The 22,542-nt window shown below is 42.9% G+C and overlaps 1 protein-coding gene and 4 non-coding genes across 5 annotated transcripts; 4 read left to right on the plus strand and 1 right to left on the minus strand.

Moving 5' to 3' along the window:
* Positions 1-4,605: 4,605 nt before the first annotated feature.
* BTN1A1 (butyrophilin subfamily 1 member A1) lies at positions 4,606-9,771 on the plus strand. The gene is made up of 7 exons (XM_005910878.3): positions 4,606-4,684; positions 5,064-5,411; positions 6,755-7,036; positions 7,880-8,029; positions 8,540-8,560; positions 8,667-8,693; positions 9,098-9,771. The coding sequence occupies exons 1-7, from the start codon at positions 4,606-4,608 to the stop codon at positions 9,769-9,771; spliced, it is 1,581 nt and encodes a 526-aa protein (XP_005910940.2).
* A 3,483-nt stretch (positions 9,772-13,254) lies between these two features.
* Positions 13,255-13,337, plus strand: TRNAL-CAG (transfer RNA leucine (anticodon CAG)). The gene has a single exon. It is a non-coding gene; the product is annotated as a tRNA-Leu (tRNA).
* A 4,563-nt stretch (positions 13,338-17,900) lies between these two features.
* On the minus strand, positions 17,901-17,974 carry TRNAT-AGU (transfer RNA threonine (anticodon AGU)). The gene has a single exon. It is a non-coding gene; the product is annotated as a tRNA-Thr (tRNA).
* A 3,603-nt stretch (positions 17,975-21,577) lies between these two features.
* On the plus strand, positions 21,578-21,650 carry TRNAR-ACG (transfer RNA arginine (anticodon ACG)). Its single transcript has one exon. It is a non-coding gene; the product is annotated as a tRNA-Arg (tRNA).
* Positions 21,651-22,453: 803 nt separating this feature from the next.
* Positions 22,454-22,526, plus strand: TRNAV-CAC (transfer RNA valine (anticodon CAC)). Its single transcript has one exon. It is a non-coding gene; the product is annotated as a tRNA-Val (tRNA).
* The last annotated feature ends 16 nt before the right edge of the window (positions 22,527-22,542 follow it).

Genomic DNA, 22,542 nt, shown 5'->3' on the forward strand with positions numbered 1-22,542 from the left:
GAGGGGTTGTAATAGCATTAATAAATCATCTGAGATGTTTGACTATGCAAACTGTACTTAGAGGCTGTTAAAGGGGTGGGGAGAATCTGTGATGGGAACACAGAAAACCAAACAAAGGAAATAAGATCAATCATTTAACTCCCCCCCTTCCTCATCTCCCTCAAACACACACACAAAAAGTTGTACGGGAAAATAAAAGTAATTACATACAAAACTTGGTTTCATAAAAATATAGTCACATAACCATGGTATAGGAAACATTGAACAAAAATGGCATACTTCTATTGGTGATATAAAAGAATGGTGTTAGTCAGGGTTCTCCAGAGAAACAGGACCAATAGGATATATATTTAAGAAGATTTATTAAGAAGGATAGGCTCATGTAATTATAAAAGCAAAGAAGTCTCACAATCTTCCCTTTGTAACCTGGAGATCCAGAAAAACTGGTGGTGTAGTTCTGGTCCAAACATGCAGACCTGAGAAGCAGGGGAGACAGTGATGTAAGTCCAGGCAGAGTCCAAATGCCAGAGAACCAGAAGTGCCAACATCTGAGGGCAGGACCTGGAAGTTTCAGACCAGACAAAGAGCAAATTCACCCTTTCTGCATCTTTTTGTTCTATTCAGGCCCTCAAAGGACTGGATGATACCCACCTGCATTAGTGAGGGCAATTTCCTCACTTACTAATGCATATACCTATCTCTTCTGGCAACATCCTCACAAACACAGCCAAAAATAACATTTTACCAGTTACCTGGTGGTCCTTAGCCCAATCAAGCTGACACATGAAATCAACCATCACAAGAACTAAATCACCCCTAACCATACTAGAGCATCAAAAAGTAATATCTAAAAATTAATTAATCAAGAAATAGCAACATAAATTGTTCCTCTTGAGAATACTTAGATAAATACCAGATAAAGCAATAAAGCATTTGAAGAGGCTATTTCTAGGAAATGAGAACACATAGGGTGAGACTGGTGCTATTCTTATAAGCTCTTTATACTTTTTTTTTTTTTAAAGCTTTGTATGGATGACCTTGACAGAATAGAAACTGACTGTTTTTTTTTTTTTTTTTAATGCTAGTGGTTACCTCAGTAAAATGCAGTTGGAGGTCAAGTAAGACAAGGGTGAGAGTCATCATTGGCTCTGACTAGTTTATAATATCGGGAAATTTGAATGGCGTGTGATGAAAAGTGGAGTGGGGTGGGGAGAAGCCCTTATATTTTTGCATTCAATTTGCTCTTATACAGAGCACATCACATTCTTCAGCCCAAATGGTTTCATGTCTAAAAGAAAGAGTTTATGCGTCTAGTCTCCAGAACAGCAGGAAATTGCTCATAGCAGCCCCACATCACAAAGGCACCCCACAAACAATGGGAGTCATGACAGGTGGGGGCATCTAGAATCTGTGTTCACAGATGGAGCCTGGAAAATTCAGAGATCCTGTCCAGTGCTGTCGGTTTCTGTTGAAATGACTCAGATATTATCCAACCAGAACCTTGGCTGCCACATAATAGTTTGAGTTCTATGTACCATTTGGTGTCTATTTCCTGGCTCCTTTCCTTCAATCTAGCTCTCTTAGGTGAAAATAAAAGTTCTTCCCCCTCGCCTCTTCCCAAATTATCATTAGATATTTTGACAATGCAGAGCAAGGGAGAGAAGTCTAATCAGAATGAATTAAGGAGAGGAAACTCATTATCAGTGATACTTGTGAAAGTTAAGCACAAACGAAAGCTGAAAATGAGACAGATACATCTCAAACTAGGAAAGCGAAGGACTGGTTGGTGTGATTTAAGCTGCAAATTCTACTTCCGTCTATGTGCTGATAAGAGGTCAGAGAGTATAAACTCAAAGAGCTCAGTTTAGGAGGGGAAGAGAGACTTGGAAACAAAAGACAAAAATAAATGCATATGCATCTCAGAGTAGGCTTCAGGTCACGTTCCTGACAGCAAAGAGGGACCAGGAAGTTGTCCATGTCACAGGATAAATCTGGCGCATCTTCCTGGAGAGCCGATTTCAGTTGGAGGGGGTAAAGTCTAGTCAAGGTCACATTTCTTTCGAAATTTCACATTTAATGCAGTAAAATGTTTTAATTTACCTTAAACGTTATAGGTAAGCCTGAAGACTTTAGAAGTGTTTCTCACGTGAGCTAGCAAGTGCTGGGAGACTAGGGAGAAAAGGCGAAGAGAAAGGAAGCAGGAAGGCCACTAGATCTTACAGCATTTTCTTGACCAGATTAAGGGGCTTGAACTGGATGCTGGGGTCATTAAGCAGTCATGTAGACATTTTTAAGCAAAAAGTGACAAGATCAGATTTATATTTGAGAAAATTCATTCTCCTGGCACTCGGGCATATCCACTGAAGCAAGTATCTTTTTCTTTTCTCTTTTTTAAGCAGTTCTCTTTTGTTGGTCTTGATCACAGTCTCAATTAAAAGGCAAAGAACAAAGGAGTAGTGAAGGGTTTTTGCCACAAATATAATACAGAGCTGATGTTTTCAATTTTTAAAAAATTCACACATATTGTTTTTTTTTTTAAAAAAAGCACCAGACTGTCAAAAAAGGCAATTACTTGAAAAGTTTACTTCCGGAATATATTAAAAATATATAAATATGAAAAATGACCAACCTATGGTATAAATGCATAATAAAGTAATAATTTGGTCTGTTTCAGCCCATTAGTGATGATGAGGAAGAATAGACCTCAGTGCTGGTGAGAAGGACATTTCCACTGATGGTGTGATTGGATTGACATTTCAGGAAGAAGCTTTGACAATATGTTCATACCCTTTGGCCTAATGAGAGTATTTCTGGGAATTCAGCAGAAAGTGTATCAGTAAGTTAACAAAAATGTGGACAAAGACTTGTGTATAAACTGCACTATTTATAATAGGCAAAAAACCCAAGATGTGCCATGATCTCAGGAATTATAGGAACCTTCAATATGATATAATATAGCTATTAACAATGTTTCAAATTACATAAAAGCATTAGTCACTCAGTCATGTCTGACTCTGTGACCCAATGGACTGTAGCCTGCCAGGCTCCTCTGTCCATGTGATTCTCCAGGCAAGAATACTGGAGTGGGTAGCCATTCCCTTTTCCAAGGGATCTTCCCAACCCAGGGAATGAACCCTGATCTCTTGCATTGCAAGCAAATTCTTTATGGTCTGAGACACCAGGGAAGCCCAAATTATATAAAAGTATATCAAATTATATAAATCATCAGTCCTATTGCTGGAGGCTATCATTACTTGCTGACATTATGAGTGATTTCTACCTTAAAATATACATATCTTTAAAATGTTTTCTATAACAGTAAGGGGTTTAACCCAAAACAGGGAGTTGTAGGCCTCATAAATTGCTTTTAGGGAGGTAGCTTTGCAGAGAGGCAACTCTGGGCCCTGAAAACTGAATCATACCCATGCATTCTCAGCCTATCTTTAGTTTTCAGCTCATATAAATAATAATAGAATAAAAACTTCCCCTCTTCTAAATCCCTATTATATGCTAAGCACATAACATGCTTAATCTCATTTAACCCTTGTACCACTACTCCAAAGAAGGTATTATTAACAATATTTCCATTTTAGAGATTTAAAAAGTGAGGCTTGGAGATGGCCCAAGACTTTGCATCTTATTTTAGTGTTTTCTTAAATCCTCTTTCTTTTTCGCTCTGTCCCCTTCTGTAAACAGGTTATCAATGCATAGCGTAATTTCTAAGCTGAAGACCACAAATCCACAGACTCTTCTCCTCTCTGGAACTTTTTTCCCCCAAAGTAAATACATCAGGGATGAGGAGGGAGTGTGTTGGGGTGGAAGGGTGTGGGGAGGCAGACTTTCCTGAGAGTACTTCCCCCTTCCTTCTCCTTTAACTTTTGCCAATGGGGCCACAACCAGCTTTCTCATTTGGTAGCAGAAGCTTGTTGGTGCCTTTTCCTCCAACATCAGAGGTCAGTATCTGGGACTGTTCTCACCCCTGAGAGAGCCAGCAGCCAGTCATTTTCTCTTTCCTGGGCTCCTTCCTTCCTAGTCCCAGGCCCTCTATTCTTCCAGCCCTTTGGCTCTCTTCAGCTCCCCTTTCTTGTTCTGTCTCCTCCAGCCTTTCTTCTTTCCTGCTCCTGCTTATTTCCCTAGTCTCTATCTCTGCCTCCATCACTGTATCTTTATTATCATTGCTAAAAGCAGATGTCAAATTATTGTATTTGAAAGAAGAGATTTTTTTGACACAGTAGTTCCAAGACTTGTCTATTTATAATACAGAAACCCGTTAATGGGTACTATGCATCACAATTGCCTTCTCCTAAGACTCTCTTGGGGCTTAGAGCCCATTTTCTGTTTTGTACAGACAAGATTGACTAACCTTAGGGTGGTAGGTGGATGTGTGCTGACGGCAGCCGGGACTGAAAGTCTACCCTTGGCAGAAGGCAAGGAGGAAGCTTAAGGTGCAAATGATGCTTTCCAAGCTGAAAAGAATTGCTGGGAGGGCACAGGAGCACGGTGTCTCAACAACTCCTAGTTATTGCCTATTCTTTCATCTCTCCTAGGCTGAAGTTCCCGACAAACTCGAGCCCACCAGCATCTTGCTGCCCAGAAAGGTTGGAGATGGCAGTCTTTCCAAACTCCTGCCTCGCGGGGTGTCTGCTCATTTTCATTCTCCTCCAGCTGCCCAAGCTGGATTCTGGTAGGTCAGGAAGCCATCAGACTTGTTCCCCAAAACCCTTTTAGGCTGGAAGGGGTTGGCAGGCCTAGACTAGGGGATAAGTTGGAAGAGGGTTTGAGCTGAGTAGAGAAGGAGCTGCGAATTATCTTTCTGGGTGGAACTTTGTTTCAATGATGTCCTGCCTTTTTCTCTCAATTATAGGATAATTTCTAGCCTACAAGCTTGAAATTTCTCAGTAATTGTAAGCAATCCCGTTTGGTTGTCCTTAGGGACTTTCCCAAGGGCCCAGATGGATTCCCTGGAGCTGTAGTGGGAGAGTGCCCTTCAGTGGGATCCTCATCTGTATCAGTCCTCAACTCCCACCTCCACATTCCGTCCGCCCCTCTTGGTGTTTTGGCAGCTCCCTTTGACGTGATCGGACCCCCGGAGCCCATCCTGGCGGTGGTGGGTGAAGATGCAGAGCTGCCCTGTCGTCTGTCCCCCAACGTGAGCGCCAAGGGCATGGAGCTGCGCTGGTTCCGGGAGAAGGTCTCGCCTGCGGTGTTCGTGAGCCGCGAAGGGCAAGAGCAGGAGGGCGAGGAGATGGCTGAATACCGGGGAAGAGTGTCGCTGGTGGAGGACCACATCGCCGAGGGCAGCGTCGCTGTGAGGATACAGGAGGTCAAAGCCTCTGATGATGGGGAGTACCGATGCTTTTTCAGGCAGGACGAAAACTACGAAGAGGCCATTGTGCATCTGAAGGTGGCTGGTGAGTGGACGGGTTTTGACTTTCTCCGGTGACTCCATGCGAGTGGCTCTGTTACTTTGGAAACCATCAAACGTGTTCCCCAAATCCCTTTCAGGCTGGAAGGGATTGGCAGGCCTAGAGTAGTAGATAAGTAGGAAGAGGGTTTGAGCTGAGTAGACAGGGAGCAGCGAATGATCTTTCTCCTTGGAACTTTGTTTCCATGATGTCCTGCTTTTTTCTCTCAATTATAGAATAATCATTTCCCCATGTTAATAATTAAATAAGTGTAAGATGTAATGACTATATAACATTCTCTTCTATTAGTGCATCATAATTTGCTTGGTCAAAGCCCAGAATTGAGCATTTAAGTTGTGTCTGTTTTTCACCATTTATAGTAAGGCTATAGTGAGCAATCCCAGTGCTTACTTGGTGAATTAGTACCCAAGACTGATTTTGTGAGATTGTAGAGCATGGTGGCTTGTTAAGGGTCTTGACCTACCTAGAAAAGTTTTGGTTTTGTTTCTGTTTTTGCTTCAAGCCAGAATTCAGAGTGAAACTATAAGGAAATGGTACACACCAAGGAACAAAGTATACTTTGAGGTCTGCCTTTCCCACCTGGCACCAAGAAAATTTCTTTCTGAGCTACATTTCCTACTGTAAAACTGGGGGAGCACCTGCCGAACAAGATTTTGCAAGAATGAGATTAAAAAAAAAAAAAAATCAGTATAGGAATTCCCTGGTGGTTCGGTGCTTCCAATGCAGGGGGTATTGATCAGGGAACTAAGATCCCACATGCCTGGAATATGAGAAACTGCTTTGTCAATTCTAAAAGCATTATATACTTGTAAAATATTGCTGTGCAATATATATTGCTTCTTATGCATATATTCAAGTAAAGATGAAGTTTGAAAAATACATGGGTGAAATGTGGGTCCCTGTTTCATAACAGGGTGTCCCACATGGTAGTATCATATATAACTCATCTTTCCTTTTTAAGGAAGTGTCTTAAAACTGGTTATAAAGCCCTAGAGATTTGACAGCATAAAGCTGTCAATGTTACCTTTTATGAATGATAGACACCTTTGAGAATGTGCTGAAAATGGTGGCCCTTTTCGTGAAAAGAAAACATATTCTCACATATATACACAATTTGGAATATGACTTTAAGCCAATAGTTGTTTCATCTCTGATAAGATGTCTTCTTTTATGGATACCTCAGTTCCCTTGTGTAGTAAAACATGGAGATGGGTCCCTCTTATTCCCAATTCCTCTGGGCTTCTCTTTCTCAAACTATATAGCCCTACGGTTATAAGGCTCCCAGAAGAGTGTCCACTAAAGGAGTAAGGCACCTTCTTTCTCCATAGCTCTGGGCTCTGATCCTCACATCAGTATGAAAGTTCAAGAGAGTGGAGAGATCCAGCTCGAGTGTACCTCAGTGGGATGGTACCCAGAGCCCCAAGTACAGTGGCGAACTCACAGGGGAGAAGAGTTTCCATCCATGTCAGAGTCCAGGAATCCTGATGAAGAAGGTTTGTTTACTGTGAGAGCTTCAGTGATCATCAGGGACACCTCTATGAAGAATGTGTCCTGCTGCATCCGGAACCTCCTTCTTGGCCAGGAGAAAGAAATAGAGGTTTCCATACCAGGTCAGTAAAACAGGTGCTGGGTTCCTTTTTGACATAGTTTCAGGGCAACATCACATGGGACATCTGCCCAGCTACAACCTCCTGGCAGATTTGTCTATTTTTCTCATCTTAAACTTTCCCCACCTAAACTCCTGCCCGCTGAGCCCCACCAACTTCACTAGAGATTCTGAAGGCATAAGTTTTATACCTAGATCTCACAAACTTTCCAGATTTTCCATCTTAGAAGATATATCTTAGATAGGGAAGTCTTCCAGATTTTCTTAGGAGATATATCTTGGAAAAGCTTTGTCTTTGAAGGGTGTGGTCTTCCTGATTCAGAGCCTTCTGGATCTAGCTAAATCAGTTCTCCTCTTTCCACCCTTACCTCCCCCTCCTCCTTATCCCATGCTAGAGCTCCAAGTTTCCAGAGTCTTCATACTCTACCTCTGGTTCAGCAAGGAAGTTTTCCTTATTCTTGGGTCATTGAATACCCTTCTGTTGCACACAGAAAGTGATATTTCCCCTTCCTTATTTACTTCCCTCATCCCCTTGGCTCCCATCCTGCATTGATGGCTAAGGAGAAATTTCCATGATAACATGAATCGGTCCATTATATTCTTTATTCCACAGGTCCTGTCCTCAAATGACTCTTCTTCATCTTCATTCCTCTCTTTCTCTGCTCTCTCTTACCTAAGACCAAAATTTATCTGAAAACCTCAGAGTGGTATTGGAGGGACTCTTTTGCCATGGGAGGAATGTGAGAGGTCCAGGTCATCATCTATCCAGCCCCCTTTGGAATCAAGAGAGGAGCTAGATTTGCTCTGAGTTTCTCAACAAATGTCCTTCTTGGGGATTTTGTTCTAGCCTCCTTCTTCCCAAGGCTGACTCCCTGGATGGTGGCTGTGGCTGTCATCTTGGTGGTCCTAGGACTTCTCACAATTGGGTCCATATTTTTTACCTGGAGACTATACAAGGAAAGATCCAGACAGAGGAGGAATGAATTCAGCTCTAAAGGTAAGTCATAGAATCCCAGTCTACTTGTCAGGAGTGCTTCCACATGAGGGTGAACCCAAGTCCTTTAGGATGACTGCCAATGGGAGTCAAACTGCCAATCAATTATCTACTTAATTCCAGAATTCTAAAAATCAGAGGGGATTATAAAGCTCCTGAATTCAGTAGCACCCAATATGAAGAATAACAGAGGTTTGGGTATAAGATGAGTCAAAGAAATTCTAATTGAGATAATAGACCTGATGTTTATTCATTATTAATCTTCAGACTCTAGCCTTACTTTTAACTTGGTTTCTCAGTAATGATTAAAGTTCTGATACTAAGTAAGTAGGAACTTCCTGCATATTTCTTAGAAAACAAAACAAAATTCTTGTTCTTCATTTGTTGATAATGCCTCAATAATCAGGTAGTCATGAATTAAATAATTTCTTTTATATGTTTCTCACACCTGTTTTGTTCCCTCCCTCACACCCAGGCTAGAAGGTCATTAAGGTATTTCTGTTTGTTTTCCAGAGAAACTCCTGGAAGAGCTCAGTAAGTTCTATGTCCTTTGTCTTTTTTCATCCACAAAGTTGTCTCTCTCTTATTATAAAACATGTCAATAACACCCTTTCCCTCTCCCCACCCTCTCTCACTACAGAATGGAAAAGGGCTACATTGCATGCAGGTCAGTGACTCTGAATATCTTAAGGGCTCTGAGGTGCCACCCTGCAGGTATTGAAAGTCCTCCAATACTTGGAAATAAAAACCACTAATATATAGAGGGGAAAGATGATGACAAATGGCCCCAACATTATCCTTGAGGCACATAAAGGGCCCTTGGAAGATGGCTAGAAGGCAAGCCCCCTCTGACAGGGTCCCATGGGGTACTGGGGACAGTCAGTTGATACATCACCCTATGGCTGTGGATGGAAGAGGGGAAAAGAGACAGCTGAGCAGGCCAAGCAGTTCCCTTCCTGAGGAGATCTGTCAACTGCTAGAGCAGGTCTCCACTTCTTCAGAGAAGAAAGGATGGTTCTTTCAACCTGTGACATTCACTGATAATCAGACTCACTTTCTCTCTGTCTCTAGTGGATGTGACTCTGGATCCAGATACTGCCCACCCCCACCTCTTTCTGTACGAAGATTCAAAATCTGTCCGACTGGAAGATTCACGTCAGAAACTTCCTGAGAAACCAGAGAGATTTGACTCCTGGCCCTGTGTGATGGGTCGTGAGGCCTTCACCTCGGGGAGACATTACTGGGAGGTGGAGGTGGGAGACAGGACGGACTGGGCAATTGGGGTGTGTAGGGAGAATGTGATGAAGAAAGGATTTGACCCCATGACTCCCGAGAATGGGTTCTGGGCTGTGGAGCTCTATGGAAATGGGTACTGGGCTCTCACCCCACTGCGGACCCCTCTCCCACTGGCTGGACCCCCGCGCCGGGTTGGGGTCTTCCTTGACTATGAATCAGGAGACATCTTCTTCTACAACATGACTGATGGATCCCATATCTATACTTTCTCCAAGGCCTCTTTCTCTGGCCCCCTCCGGCCCTTCTTCTGCTTGTGGTCCTGTGGTAAAAAGCCCCTGACTATCTGCCCAATCACTGATGGGCTTGAGGGAGTCATGGTAGTTGCTGATGCCAAGGACATTTCAAAGGAGATCCCACTGTCCCCCATGGGGGAGGACTCTGCCTCCAGGGATATAGAAACCCTCCATTCTAAACTAATCCCTCTCCAGCCCAGCCAAGGGGTGCCTTAAGAAATACTCCAGCTCAGCTCTTCCCCTCTACTCTAACCCCCCTTCCACCACTCCCAGGGCTTCATCTGCCAGCTTTACTCAGCCCCTGTTTCTTCCTGTTGGGTAGGGATTAATTAATCTTGAGAAGGTTGTGTTGCTGCTGATAGAGTGTTAGGAATAGGCCCTTCCTAATCTGTTTCGGTAACAATAGTCAAGGGGCAGGGAGGTGACTCAGACTGCTTCTTGTGGTCTCCCATCCCAGAGGCCAAATCCTCTAGGGAGGGAATTGCAGTTTGGGGATCAAGATGGAGTTAGGTCGGCATGGGGTTATGACAGAAACATCTTGGTGTCCAGGATAGGGGTATATAGAGGAACAGGTTTTAAGTAAGCAGAAAACCCAAAGGGTTCTGGGAAGGGAAAACCGGTGGCTGAAATCCCATAAAGGAACTTGGAGGGAACATCCTAATAGAGGAAAATGAGGTGAACTCAGGCAGTGATAAACATCTGACTTGTCCCTAGAGCTTTAGGGCCCATATCTCAGATTTTCTAAGTCATTCATACAGGGTGGATCTGAGCAATTGGCAACGGGAGTAAAGAAGGTGAGGAGGTCAGATAGAATGAAAGAGGAAAGAATTTTAAACAAAATGCAAAGGGCTCTTTCCAACCTCACTTTGTTGATTCCACAAGTTGCTGGTTGTCTTCTTTCTTTTATCTAGAATCTCTCCACTTTAGAGGCATTTTCAGGCATCATCTTTCAGTGATATCACCACTTCATTGGCCATTGTCTCATGGCCAATGGCCACGTCTCACCCACATATGGTTTAAAACTGCTCAACCACACCTTTAATTAGCTTTAACCACCATCCTCTCCCATACTGAGCCATGAATCACTCCACCCCCAGCTTTCCTACATGCTGCTTCTCCTCAGGGTCCCCTGAAAGCTGCATCATTGTGCTCAGCACAGCTAGATTGATTGCACTTGTTTGTATTTGCATTTTCCTGTATGTGTTTGTCTTATCCAGGCTCCCACCTTCCATTTCCATTGGGTTTTCCAGGGTCAATGTTGCCCATGGTCTTAACCTAATAAATAAGTCTGTCTGTTGAAAACAGCTTCTGCACCTCCCTTTCTTTATTCAACAAATGGAACTGACACAAAAACAGAGACAATAAACCTGCATGGGAACTCAGTGGGTCAAAGCACTGTGGTTCTGTTTATCCAAGACCCATCCCCAGACCTGATGGCAGTAGGCTCACCAGGGCAGGCAGCACAGGGCCTCCTGTCCCAGGAAGGGCCAGCTACTTACAAAAAGGCCACAGTGCCAGTGGCTACCCACCTGTAGCCTCTGGAGGAAATATTTGGTGATGCCTCATAACTGGATAAACAAACAAACTTGGGTGATCCTCCTTTCCTTGCCCCTTCCTCAAGCTGTATTCACCCTACCCTACATTGGACTCCTGAAAGAAGACCACCATTTATCTCTGCTTTCAAAGTATGCATTTATGTTCAAATTGTACTTTTAGAAAGTAAAAGATTTTTTTGAAAGTCCAAACTTCTTTAAAAAATACTTGAGAATCTTAAGTAGTTGTTTTGCCAGTTTAATGTACTATGTGTATCCTGAAATGTATATATAAAATCTTACCCTAAATAAATGGGGCTGCCACAGGAACCCCTCTCTGAGAGTAGAAAGAGAAATAGTCAGAGGTTTCAATTAGCTCTGCGACTGCCCTCACCTTCCTATTTCCTCATGATCGTCAAGGAAAATGGTTACCAAACACAGTATTGATAAGCCTTGCAGCTCCCTTTCCATCGCAGCTCCCTTTCCATCTGGCACCAGATACCAGTGCCTGAAGGAGGAAATTAACAGTCTTGGTAGCTCTGGCTTTATTTTTAAATCTTCCAAAAGAGAAGAAAGGTGGCCTTGCTGATGCTTCGTCAAAGCCTGTCTTAATGACCTGAAGCAGAATCAGTGATACTGTGGTTTCAGAAGGTCCAGAAAGGCCTCTCCCACCAGTGCAAATAATTAACTGTAGTATTTCCAAGGCCTGACTTCCTTTTTAAACCAGAAACTAAAACCTTTCACCCCACAGCTAAAGACCAGCCTTAAAAATGCAAATGCTCCTGAAATAATAGTAACAGGACTTCATTTCACACACCAAAAGCCAACTCTGGTCATCACATGTTTGAAAGGGTCTGCCTCTCTTTAAAAGAGACCCAGACATTCACATTAAGAGAAAAATAACTGTGCAACTCCTATCATCACTAATCAACAACAGCTCTTCCGTGCCATCTCTCTGCATATCCTTATTCATCTGCTCCTTCTGCCTCCAAACAACACTCAGGTCTCCTCAAATCGCCCTCTGGAAAACTCCGAATCGACTCTCAACTATACGCGCCTTTACTCTTGCCACTCACTTTAAAATTTAAAATAGAAATCGTCTTTTTCCTTGAATACATATGAAAGTTAATTTTAAAAAGTAAAAATGATCCCAAATCTCACTCAAATATAACCAATTAAAGCATCTCTGCCTGCAGTGCGGGAGACCTGGGTTCAACCCCTGGGTTGGGAAGATCCCCTGGAGAAGGAAATGGCAACCCACTCCAGTATTCTTGCCTGGAAAATCCCATGGACAGAGGAGCCTGGTGGGCTACAGTCCAAGGGGTAGCAAAGAGTCGGACACGACTGAGCGACTTCACTTTCACTTTCACTTCTCCTTTAAAAAATAAAAAGAATCTGTATTGTTTAGTTCAAAGGACTTAAACTAAATACTTTTTGAGGAGTGTTTCAAACTAGTTGGAAAGTCTTTGAGGTACAGCTTTGCTGGACATAAACACAGATGTACGAAAACCTTACGAATTAAGGGACGATAGAGTGACATACTTGTAGAAAGAGAAAGGCAGAACTGGTTTTAGTTTGATGCCTCCTTTTTGAGAGCAGCATAACATCCATTCAGAAAAGTCCACAAATCCTCAGGGTACAGCTAGAAAATTCAGATCAAGAAGCAAGACACTTGGGACCCCCTTACATGGGTCTCGAGGGTCTAGCGGACAGAAAGGAGAGGAGGGAGGAGTTAATGAGCACCCGAGGGCTGGGCCCCAGCAAGAACCAAACTGAATAGCGTTAAGACTTCCCAGGAGTAGGTGTCAGTTTAAGTAAGGCAATTTCAGCAATATGGGTGCCATTATACAAACAAGAATTCTGTCGAGAGCGGAAAGAAATTTCCCTTACTCTTGGCTACGCAGCCGAGCGCCGTCCGGCCGGCTGCAGCCTGGAATCGAATCTGCGTTCATTCAGAAGACACTGCCCGGCGGCCCCCGCAACCCGACACTTGACTCCGCGTTTCCACTCGGGGTCGGCGTCAGGGCCGTACGTAAACTGGTGGTTGCCTTTTTTAATTGAAAATTTTCCGCATCCTCAGAAAAAGAGAAAAAGGAAAAAAAAAAAAAAGGGACTACCGTTCATGTAGACATTGAAATAAAATTTGAGGGCAGCTGTTTGCCAGCAGGTCAGGATGGCCGAGCGGTCTAAGGCGCTGCGTTCAGGTCGCAGTCTCCCCTGGAGGCGTGGGTTCGAATCCCACTCCTGACATTGCCTACTTTTCTGAATCAGTCTAATAACGGTTGTGTGTATCATCAGCTTTCCCCCACGTTTCCCCTGTGGTTTAATCTGTTTGTCCTCTTTTCCTAAATAAATTATTCAAAATTAAAAAATTTTTAAATATTAAAGATAAGACATCAGCCAAGTTCTAAAATGAAAGCACTCTGTACCCAGAAGAGTACCCACAAGTTAAGATCTAGTTATTTTAATCTTCTTTCCCTGTCTCTAGCTGTCTGTCCCTCTCTCTCCTTTACATTCAAGGAGTTGAATAAAAGTTACTCCTTTCACTGATGTCTACAGGGCCATTCTTTAGTTTTATTTATTTATAGATTCCCTTTTAATTGCCTTTCTTCAATTTTATTTCTCATCTCCCACTCCCCCTTAAGAAATCATTGGAAAGATCATCCTTTTCTTTCTTGCTGTGTGTTTTTGTAGAACACATTTTTGGTTTCGCTATATACATTTTTAATTTACATAAATGCCGCTGTGTCATATATCTCATTCTATTTTTACTTTGTGCCTTTTGGCCAGTTTTTTTAGCAGATGTTGTGCATACACCTAGACCATATCTAGAACAATTTCAATCACTGCGGGGGAGACCAGGGTTTGATCCTTGAGTGGGAAGGATCTGACCCCATAGAGATCCTCAGCAGCCCAGCTAGAGGCCCTACTCAATCTATAACTTTTAAATTCAAGTTCCACCCATACTGCTTTGGTAACTTATGATCTTTTAAAAAGAAAGTATGAAACATTTGAGCTATATCAGCTGTCAAGTCAAGTCCACCTGTGGTTTTCATGATGCCATAAATACATGCCTACCTGCCTATGGTCATCTCCAGACAAAGAAGAATTTCAAGATCTGCACACTCTGTTCTCTTACTGCTTCCACTTACCCAAACTGAGCATCCTCGGCCTCACCACACACTGTTCCCTTTGCCTGGAGCACCTCTTCTACTTCTCTGTTTGAGAAGGTAACAGGCAGGAAGGCCAGGGGTCTCCAAAAGGAGGAAATAGGCTGCAAGTGTCAAATTTTTTTTTCTCTTAAAATTCTGTGCTGCCATGACAACACTGGTTCCACCTGAACTTAACTTTTCTCAAACCTTGAGTTAACCAATGTGTTTTTCTTATGGAAATTTTTTTCTTAAGCTATGTTAATGAAACTATGTATTTGCTTTGGAATTTACCCTTCTTTAAAATGGTTCCACCTAAGACTAACTTTTTTTTCTTTTCCCAAACCTTGGGCTGATAATAGCTCAACAAACCAGTATTCATATCAATTGTTTTATGGCTGCGGGATGACACACCTTGTGCCATCCTATCTCAAAAATGCATATTGTGGAAGAGGGGCCTGGTGAAACTCGGTCAGCTCTGAGGTGTCTCTCTTATCTGATCAATAGTTTTCTAACAGACCTAAAACATGTCGCTATAGACTAGCAGGGCACTCTTTCTGCCCCCTTCTGATGTCTATGTCAGAAGCTTTCTCTATCTCTTTTATACTTTAATAAAACTTTATTACACAAAAGCTCTGAGCAATTAAGCCTCGTCACTGGCTCTGGATTGAATTCCTCTCCTCTGGAGGCCAAGAATCCCAACGTCTTTCACGGCTCAACAACAACCTTTCATCTCCAGCCCACTTTCTTGTCTGGATCTCGCCTACATCTCCTCCATGCTCAGTCTGGCTATCACTCCTTCCAGGAAGTCTTCCCCCATCATCTATCTCCACTCAGTCTGAGCTGAGTATCAAAGTGTGGTCTACTGTACCCTCCACTCCAATGGGGTTATAGCTCACTATACTGTAATTGCCATTGAACTGTTTGATTCACCCTTCCATCAGCTTCTTTAGGACAAAACTCATGACCAAAGTGAGACTAGCATGGTGCCTGCCACATGATAAGCACTGGGTAGATAAACAAGTATTTAACTGTAAACCATTTTCACTTGTATATGTAAATCACTTTCACGATGGATACATGGAGAGTTAGGAAGATTTTTAGACTTTAGGAGAGATGGCTAAATTCTTCACCTGAAATATTCCATAGCTTCCATAGCCAGTAACACTATCCCAATGGTACAGATCAGGCAATCTATTGAGGGCCACTTGGCTGGAAGCATCCTCGTAAAGGTATTCCTGCAGCCTGATGGAGCAGAAGGGTGAAGGTTAAGGTAGATTTGGTAACAGAATTAAGGAGTGATCTAGTGTTGACATCTCTACCGTGACCCAGCTGGCCTTACCATTTGAGGTCTGTAATCTCGGCCTGGGAAAAAGGCTTTGTTGTGCAGAATATAGAAGCATAGGAAAAAGACGGTCTGTCTCTTGATGAAATAAAATTTGTATATTAAAGTAGGACAGAAAAATTAAACATAAAATTCTTTTTGTGTGTTTGTTTGGACCTCCTCCCTCCTTAATGTGCAGTGGGCACATTAACCAGAGCACCTCAAAGATAGAAGTGACTGCTCCACCATAAAGATCATTTTTTCCCTCTTTCCTTTTCTTAAAAGAATAGCATTCTTTACCAATTTTGTAGGGAGTATGGTAACTGTATGCTTGCTTTGTATGTGCTTCTATGGACTAGGTGTAACCTTGGTGAACTTCACATAAAATATCAGCATGTCATGTTGATGTACTATCACGCTGATGTACTATCCTTTGTCTCGAAAATGCAAATGACTGTTCCTTCAACTTCTAACAAGTAGAACAGTTGTCAGAGTTTTCTGAGGATCTGTCTCCTGGTTACAATCCTCAGTTTAGCTCAAATAAAGTTCCCTTTTTTTTCTTCTTAAGTTGATTATTTATTGAATTTTCATTGACACTTCCATTGCTCTGTGATGTCTATAAGGAAAAGTGGGGAATTAAGCTGCAGAGTGAGTGGAGAAAGTCTCCATAGAAGTAGAATTGTTTTCTGAACTGTTCTTCAAAGTGTTGGGACATTTTGTTTCTGCAGATAGAACAGAAGATCATATTTCAACTGTTGACCATCTACACAAAATCATGTGCTTTGAAGGTAAAAGTCAGGTTGGTGAGACTTTCTGGGCCAGGTGGAAGAGGGGTTGGTCTTGGGAGATGAGCAAGTGGGTAACAGTTACAATGAACTTTGTTTCCCTGATCTTGAGTTTCTATATAAAGGGACCAAATTATGAGCAAAACTCTAGACTTCTTTTCCACTTCTCATATTTCCTTCCTCTCTCTTATAGAATTTGGAAGAAGGTACCCTAGACCCTCCTGGACTGCTTCTTCATGTCAGCCTGGATGCTAACAGCTTCAGGTCAGTCTGTTCTAGTGGGATGTCCACCCTGTGGGTATACAATCAAAAGGATGCTTCTCCTGATAACTTCTTTCTGAAATCACTGTGACGAGTATGTTCCTCTTTGATTTTCCTTTCCAAAAAAACTCTGAGCACAAGTCCACCTTTTAAAATAGCCATTTACAACTCATGTTATATGGTTGGATTTTAGTGGTTGGTATGAATTGAGATGCTGTAGCATTCTCTAAGGTTAAAGAAAAATAAGATTATGGCATCTGGTCTCATCACTTCATGGCAAATAGAAGGGGGGAAAGAGGAAGCAGTGAGAGATTTTATTTTCTTGGGCTCCAAAATCACTGCAGATGGTGACTGCAGTCATGAAATTAAAAGACACTTCCTCCTTGGAAGGAAGGCTATGACAAACCTAGACAATGTATTAAAAAGCAGAGACATCACTTCACTGACAATGGTTCATATGGTCAAAACTATAATTTTTTCAGTAGTCAAGTACAGACTTGATAGTTGGACCATGAAGAAGGCTGAGCGCAAAAGAATTGATTCTTTCAAATGGTGCTGGAGAAGAGATCAAACCAGTCAGTCCTAAAGGAAATCAACCATGAATATTCATTGGAAGTACTGCTGCTGAAGCTGAAGCTTCAATACTTTGGCCACCTGATGCCAAGAGCCAACTTACTGGAAAAGACCCTGATGCTGGGAAAGACTGAAGGCAAAAGGAGGGGGCGGCAGAGGATGAGATGGTTACATAGCATCACTAACCCAATGGACATGAATTTGAGCAAATTTGAGATAGTGAAAGACAGAAAAGCCTGGCGGGCGACAGCCCAGGGACTCAGTCGAGTCAGACACGACTTACCGACTGAACAACAACAAGCCTTCTTAATAATACATTTATCAATCATCCCAGAGGCTGATCTTGATTAAAATATTGCCTGTAGATTGTGAAAGTAGGTTATGAAATCCCAATTATTTGAGATTCCACCAGGGAAAAGAATAGAATGATTAGAGATTATTATGCCGTTTGTAGTTTAAATCTGGTTCCTTTGCCTTAGGCTTTCCCTGGCTTCTTTGGTACTTGCTGAAAAAAATATTACATGAAAACTAAAGAAAGGTAGAAATTCTTCTGAAAGAAAAACAAATTTATCTTGGTCTCTTCTTTTTCGTAAACAATAAAACCGTCCCCACTCTCAGGGACACATAAAGCACTTTCGTGAAACCCCATAGGGAAAATTTACACTTTAAGTTGATTGGGTTTTTGAACTCTCCGTATCCTTTGCGGGCAGAAAACCACAAAAGGCCCCGCTGGGATTCGAACCCAGGATCTCCTGTTTACTAGACAGGCGCTTTAACCAGCTAAGCCACGGAGCCAACACGCTTGCCAGCTTCCAAATCAACATAGAAAAGGAATAATCTTAGCTTTCCCCCGCCCCCTGCATGTATTTCCTTGTATTGACGCTCGGGCGAGCTCTCCAGACAATCTCCCAAATCCTAAAGATGAACCCCTGCTTCTCCCCCAAAGACCTAAAAGACCGCGCAGCCATAGGAAAACTGAGACGCTCCGTGCAGGAGTGAGGTAAGGGAAACTCGGGAGCGAGCCTGAAGCTCTGGGCTGCGCCAGAAAAGTCTCCGGAAACTGCCAGGAAGGGCAAGAGTTCAGCAGCTCAGGCTTCCTTGGGTGAAGTATGACCTGGGACCCCTGGAGGAAAGGAAATTAGCCACATTTACACGAGAACACCCCTCCGAGTCGTGTAACACATTTGCACCAGAACCCTTTCTGAACCAGGAACTAGTCCCTGCAGAAAGAACGCCCTGTGTTCTTTATTTCATGGATTTTAATTAAAATTCGAGCTCTTCCTTACCTCATTTCTTTCCGTAAAATTGGCTCCCACCTGCCTGCTTCTTGCTTGACTGAGTCATATCTTTAAAAAATTCAAGATTTCATTATTAAAACCTAGTCTTGGAAAGAGATAAAGGAGCAATCTCCTCTCCTCTGCAGCTAGAGGAAGAGAAGCTTTCTTGTTCGATAACTTATCCAAAGGATCTACTTGATAAAACTGTTAAATTGAGAGCATCCACAAGAAGTACTATATTTTCATACGTGCTTGTGTACTTGTAACTGTTCGAAATTCATTCTATTCTATGAAATAGATATGTCCTTAGACAAAGGACTTTAATGGAACTAGCAAGAGTTTTACAAATTGTTTTCAAAGCTCTGAAAGTAACTTCCCAAATGAACCTGTAATTATAATGGGCTGCGTGCTTGAAATCTGTGACCATTCTGAAAATGTTGAAATTAACATGCCGGTATTTTTAAACTGTAACAGTACTGAAGGATATCTCTGTCTCACTCTAAACCAGCCATTGGCATTAATCTCTGCCTGCAAACATGATGTGAGGGAGAGGTTAAAAAGCCCTGACTCTGCTAGATTTCTTTTAATAAAACAATTGAGTCTATGAACTTGACGCACAGTCTGATTGATTCCATGAAATAAGTAAGCACTGATTTCTTTAATAATATAAGATTAACCATCGTTTTATCAATGTGCTTGGACCCAGAAAGAAAGTGAAGTTGCTCAGCCGTGTCCGACTCTTTGCAACCCCATGGAAGTCTACCAGGCAGTAACAGTCTACCAGGCTCCTCAGTCCATGGAATTTTCCAAGATAATCATAAACAGCACAGTCACACCTAACATGACTTTGTCCAAGCTGGAGTGGACATTTAGAAAGACAGCAGAACCAGTAATATTTGGTTTGGGTTTTTCCTTTGACTGGCACGTATTCAAAATTTGCACAGAAATTCTGAGAAGTCAAAGGAGTTTTTAACAAACCAGAGACAAGTCTTGGGAGAAAATGTGAGACTAAGAGCAATCATTTTCAGAAATCTGGATGTGATCTGCAAAGACCATGGACAGGCCCCTGACATTGGCTCTGTTCCACACAACTGAAATTGGAGAAGATGTAGATCTCTGTGTCATAGACTGCTGAGAGTGGAAATAGCTGGCAGTGCTACTATTTCCCAAATACCTGGGAGAGAACTGGAAGAATAGTGCACTGTGACCCAGGGAGGAGGAGACTCCACCACAGGGATGATTGATTTTACATGTCAACTTGGCTAGTCTACAGAGCCCAGTTCTTCAATTAAACACTAATGTACATGTTGCAGTTATTTAATTAAACACTAATATACATCATGTATGGATGTGAGAGTTGGGAAAGGAAGCCTGGCATGCTGCAGTCCATGGGATTGCAAAGAGTTGGACATGACTGAGCAAATGAACTGTACTGTACATGTTGCTGTGAAGGTATTTAATAAATGTGGTTAACATCTACAATTAGTTGACTATAAGTAAAAGAGATTATCCTCAGTAATGTGCATGGCCCTTATCTAACAAGTTGAAAGACTTAAGAGCAAAATGGAGGTTTTCCTAAGGAAAAAGAAACTGTCTCAAGACTTTAGCATCAGCTCCTGGCCGAGATTTTTCTAGACTGCCATCCAGCAATACAGATTTCAGACTTGTCAGTCACCACAATCATATAAGCCAATTTCTAGAAATGCATGTATATTTTCCTACTGGTTATGTTTATTCTGGACTCTCTGTTTCTCTTTTTCTAGCTGGGACAAGCCCTGAAGAAAAGACTGGAAACTGGAACCCTCAGAAAAGACCCAGCAGAAGATCTCTAAAAACAAAATGAAAGCAGGCCTCAGCTCATGTCAGAACACCAGAGAAATCTGAGGAAGTCAAAAAAAGAAGAGAGAAAAAAAAAAAACACCTTACAAAACCTTCAAAACGAAGGGAGGTCTTTGCAGATATTATGTGGAGCAGAGGGATCCTAGGCATGGAGGGAGGCCTTTTTGTCCCCCATTTCTTGTAGGTAAGACCCCAGCCTCCATGACCCTCTCTGAGTTCCAAAGAGCAGATTCGAACAGTGTTAATCAAAGGAGGGGCAGCCGGGAGACCACCTGAAGCAAGATTAAAGGGACCAGAGAGGCTCATCAGAATTAGGAAGCCGGATCACCTGAGACTGGCACACACCCGAATCTTGTCAGCAACCCCACCCTTTTGAAACTTGGCAGAAGAAGAATGCTAGACTGTTACTGCCTTGATCCTTATCATACACCTCTGCCTGACTGTATAACTTCTCCCTAGTCACCACGGAAGGAGGGGCGAGGCACAGTTCTTGAGGCCCTAGCCTACTGTGTTCCCCCTTTGCCTGGCAAAGAAGTGAAGCCACTCTTTCCTTCTCCTGCATGACTGCCTCCGTATTTCTGTTCAGCATGGGTGCACAGAGAGCCAAGATTTTGGCATTACAAAGGCTTCTAGTTTCCTAGGGTGTAACAGCCAAGGTCCAAACAAGGGCGTACAAGGCCCGAGGTTATCTCCCCGAGGTCTCCTACCCTCTCTTGCCCGGCATTGGCCCCCTCGACATTGCTGAAACGTCCCAAGAACGCTCCCACCTCCAGGATTTTGCCCTGGAATTTTCCACAGTTCCAGATGGCTCTTTTCCTAGATACCCATATTTATCTTCATCCCTTTGCCTGATGGACTTTTAAATTATTTTTTCTGTTTCTCTTTTTACCTCCAAGTGCTTATCACGGTTATTTCATTTATTGGGTGTTTTAATACAGTCTTAGCTACGTTCATGCAATCTTCTTGAGGTGAAAGATCACAACTTGTTTTCTTCAGTCGTCTTTCCAGTGCCTTAAATGGTAATATTGGTTGAATGAATGAATGAATGGAGAGGTGATTTGGGGACAGAGAGGGTGCAGGGGTCGGTACAGACATCCTGAGAAAGGAGCAAGACGCTGGGGCGCCTGCAGACGAAATGGCCGCCAGAGAGTTCACGCTCTGCAGTCTGAACTAGCCAAGAAAACGCGGCTTTCAGGCCCAGGAGCAGACTCCAAAAAGTGGACGTGTGCCGCCGCCTAGTTTCTGATGAAGGCAGGTCCGCCTCCCAACCACCCACGTGCGAGGGCCAGTGGCGCAATGGATAACGCGTCTGACTACGGATCAGAAGATTCCAGGTTCGACTCCTGGCTGGCTCGTAGCGCGCATCCTCACTTTTCCTTCTTTACCTCTGCTGACCACTGAGAAACTGAGTGGAGTTAGAAAATCCACTGCAAAAAAAAAAAAAAAAGAAAAAAATCCACTGCAAGGTGAAGTTTGAAGTTCCTCTGTTTGTAAGTCTCATGAACGAGAAGGACCCGCTTTTGACCACAAGTGGGGTCAAAACTCCTTTGCAGAGCAAATTCCGCGTCCGACCATGCGGTGGCGCTAGCCAGAGCCGAACAGAGAACTGTGCCTGGGCTCGGTGACACGCCCAGCCCCGCCAGTCCATTTTGACTGAAAGATGGGTTTAAGGTTAACCTAGTAAGGCAAGAAGGAAATGGCAACCCACTCCAGTGTTCTTGCCTGGAGAATCCCAGGGATGGGGGAGCCTGGTGGGCTGCCGTCTATGGGGTCACACAGAGTCAGACATGACTGAAGTGACTTAGCAGCAGCAGCAGTAAGGCAAGAGAAAGAAATTAAAATCCAAAAGTTCAGATTGAAAGTAATAGTGAGGGGGGTGGGGAGAAAAATAAGAGTGAAGGGATTGAAGTCTCTTTTTCTCCCTATCCGGTCATTTCCAGAATAAGAATGTATTAAGAATTTGGCTTCAGATCTGTATGCTGCAGGGGCTTTGCGCATCTAATTGGCCGCTCTCATTTGGGAGAGTAGTAGAAGAACCACTCGCGTATTAACAATGCACAATTGCAAAGATAAAGATGAGAAATCGGAAGAGGAGGAGGAAATGGGAGGAGTTTGTTTTTAGCAGAAAGGATCTGCGGAGGAAATCCACTTCCAAGAGGTTTCCGTAGTGTAGTGGTTATCACGTTCGCCTCACACGCGAAAGGTCCCCGGTTCGAAACCGGGCGGAAACAAGTGTTTTTCTTTAGC

This window comes from Bos mutus, chromosome 23 (genome assembly GCF_027580195.1).
Source record: "Bos mutus isolate GX-2022 chromosome 23, NWIPB_WYAK_1.1, whole genome shotgun sequence".
In the NCBI taxonomy this organism is placed as follows: domain Eukaryota; kingdom Metazoa; phylum Chordata; class Mammalia; order Artiodactyla; family Bovidae; genus Bos; species Bos mutus.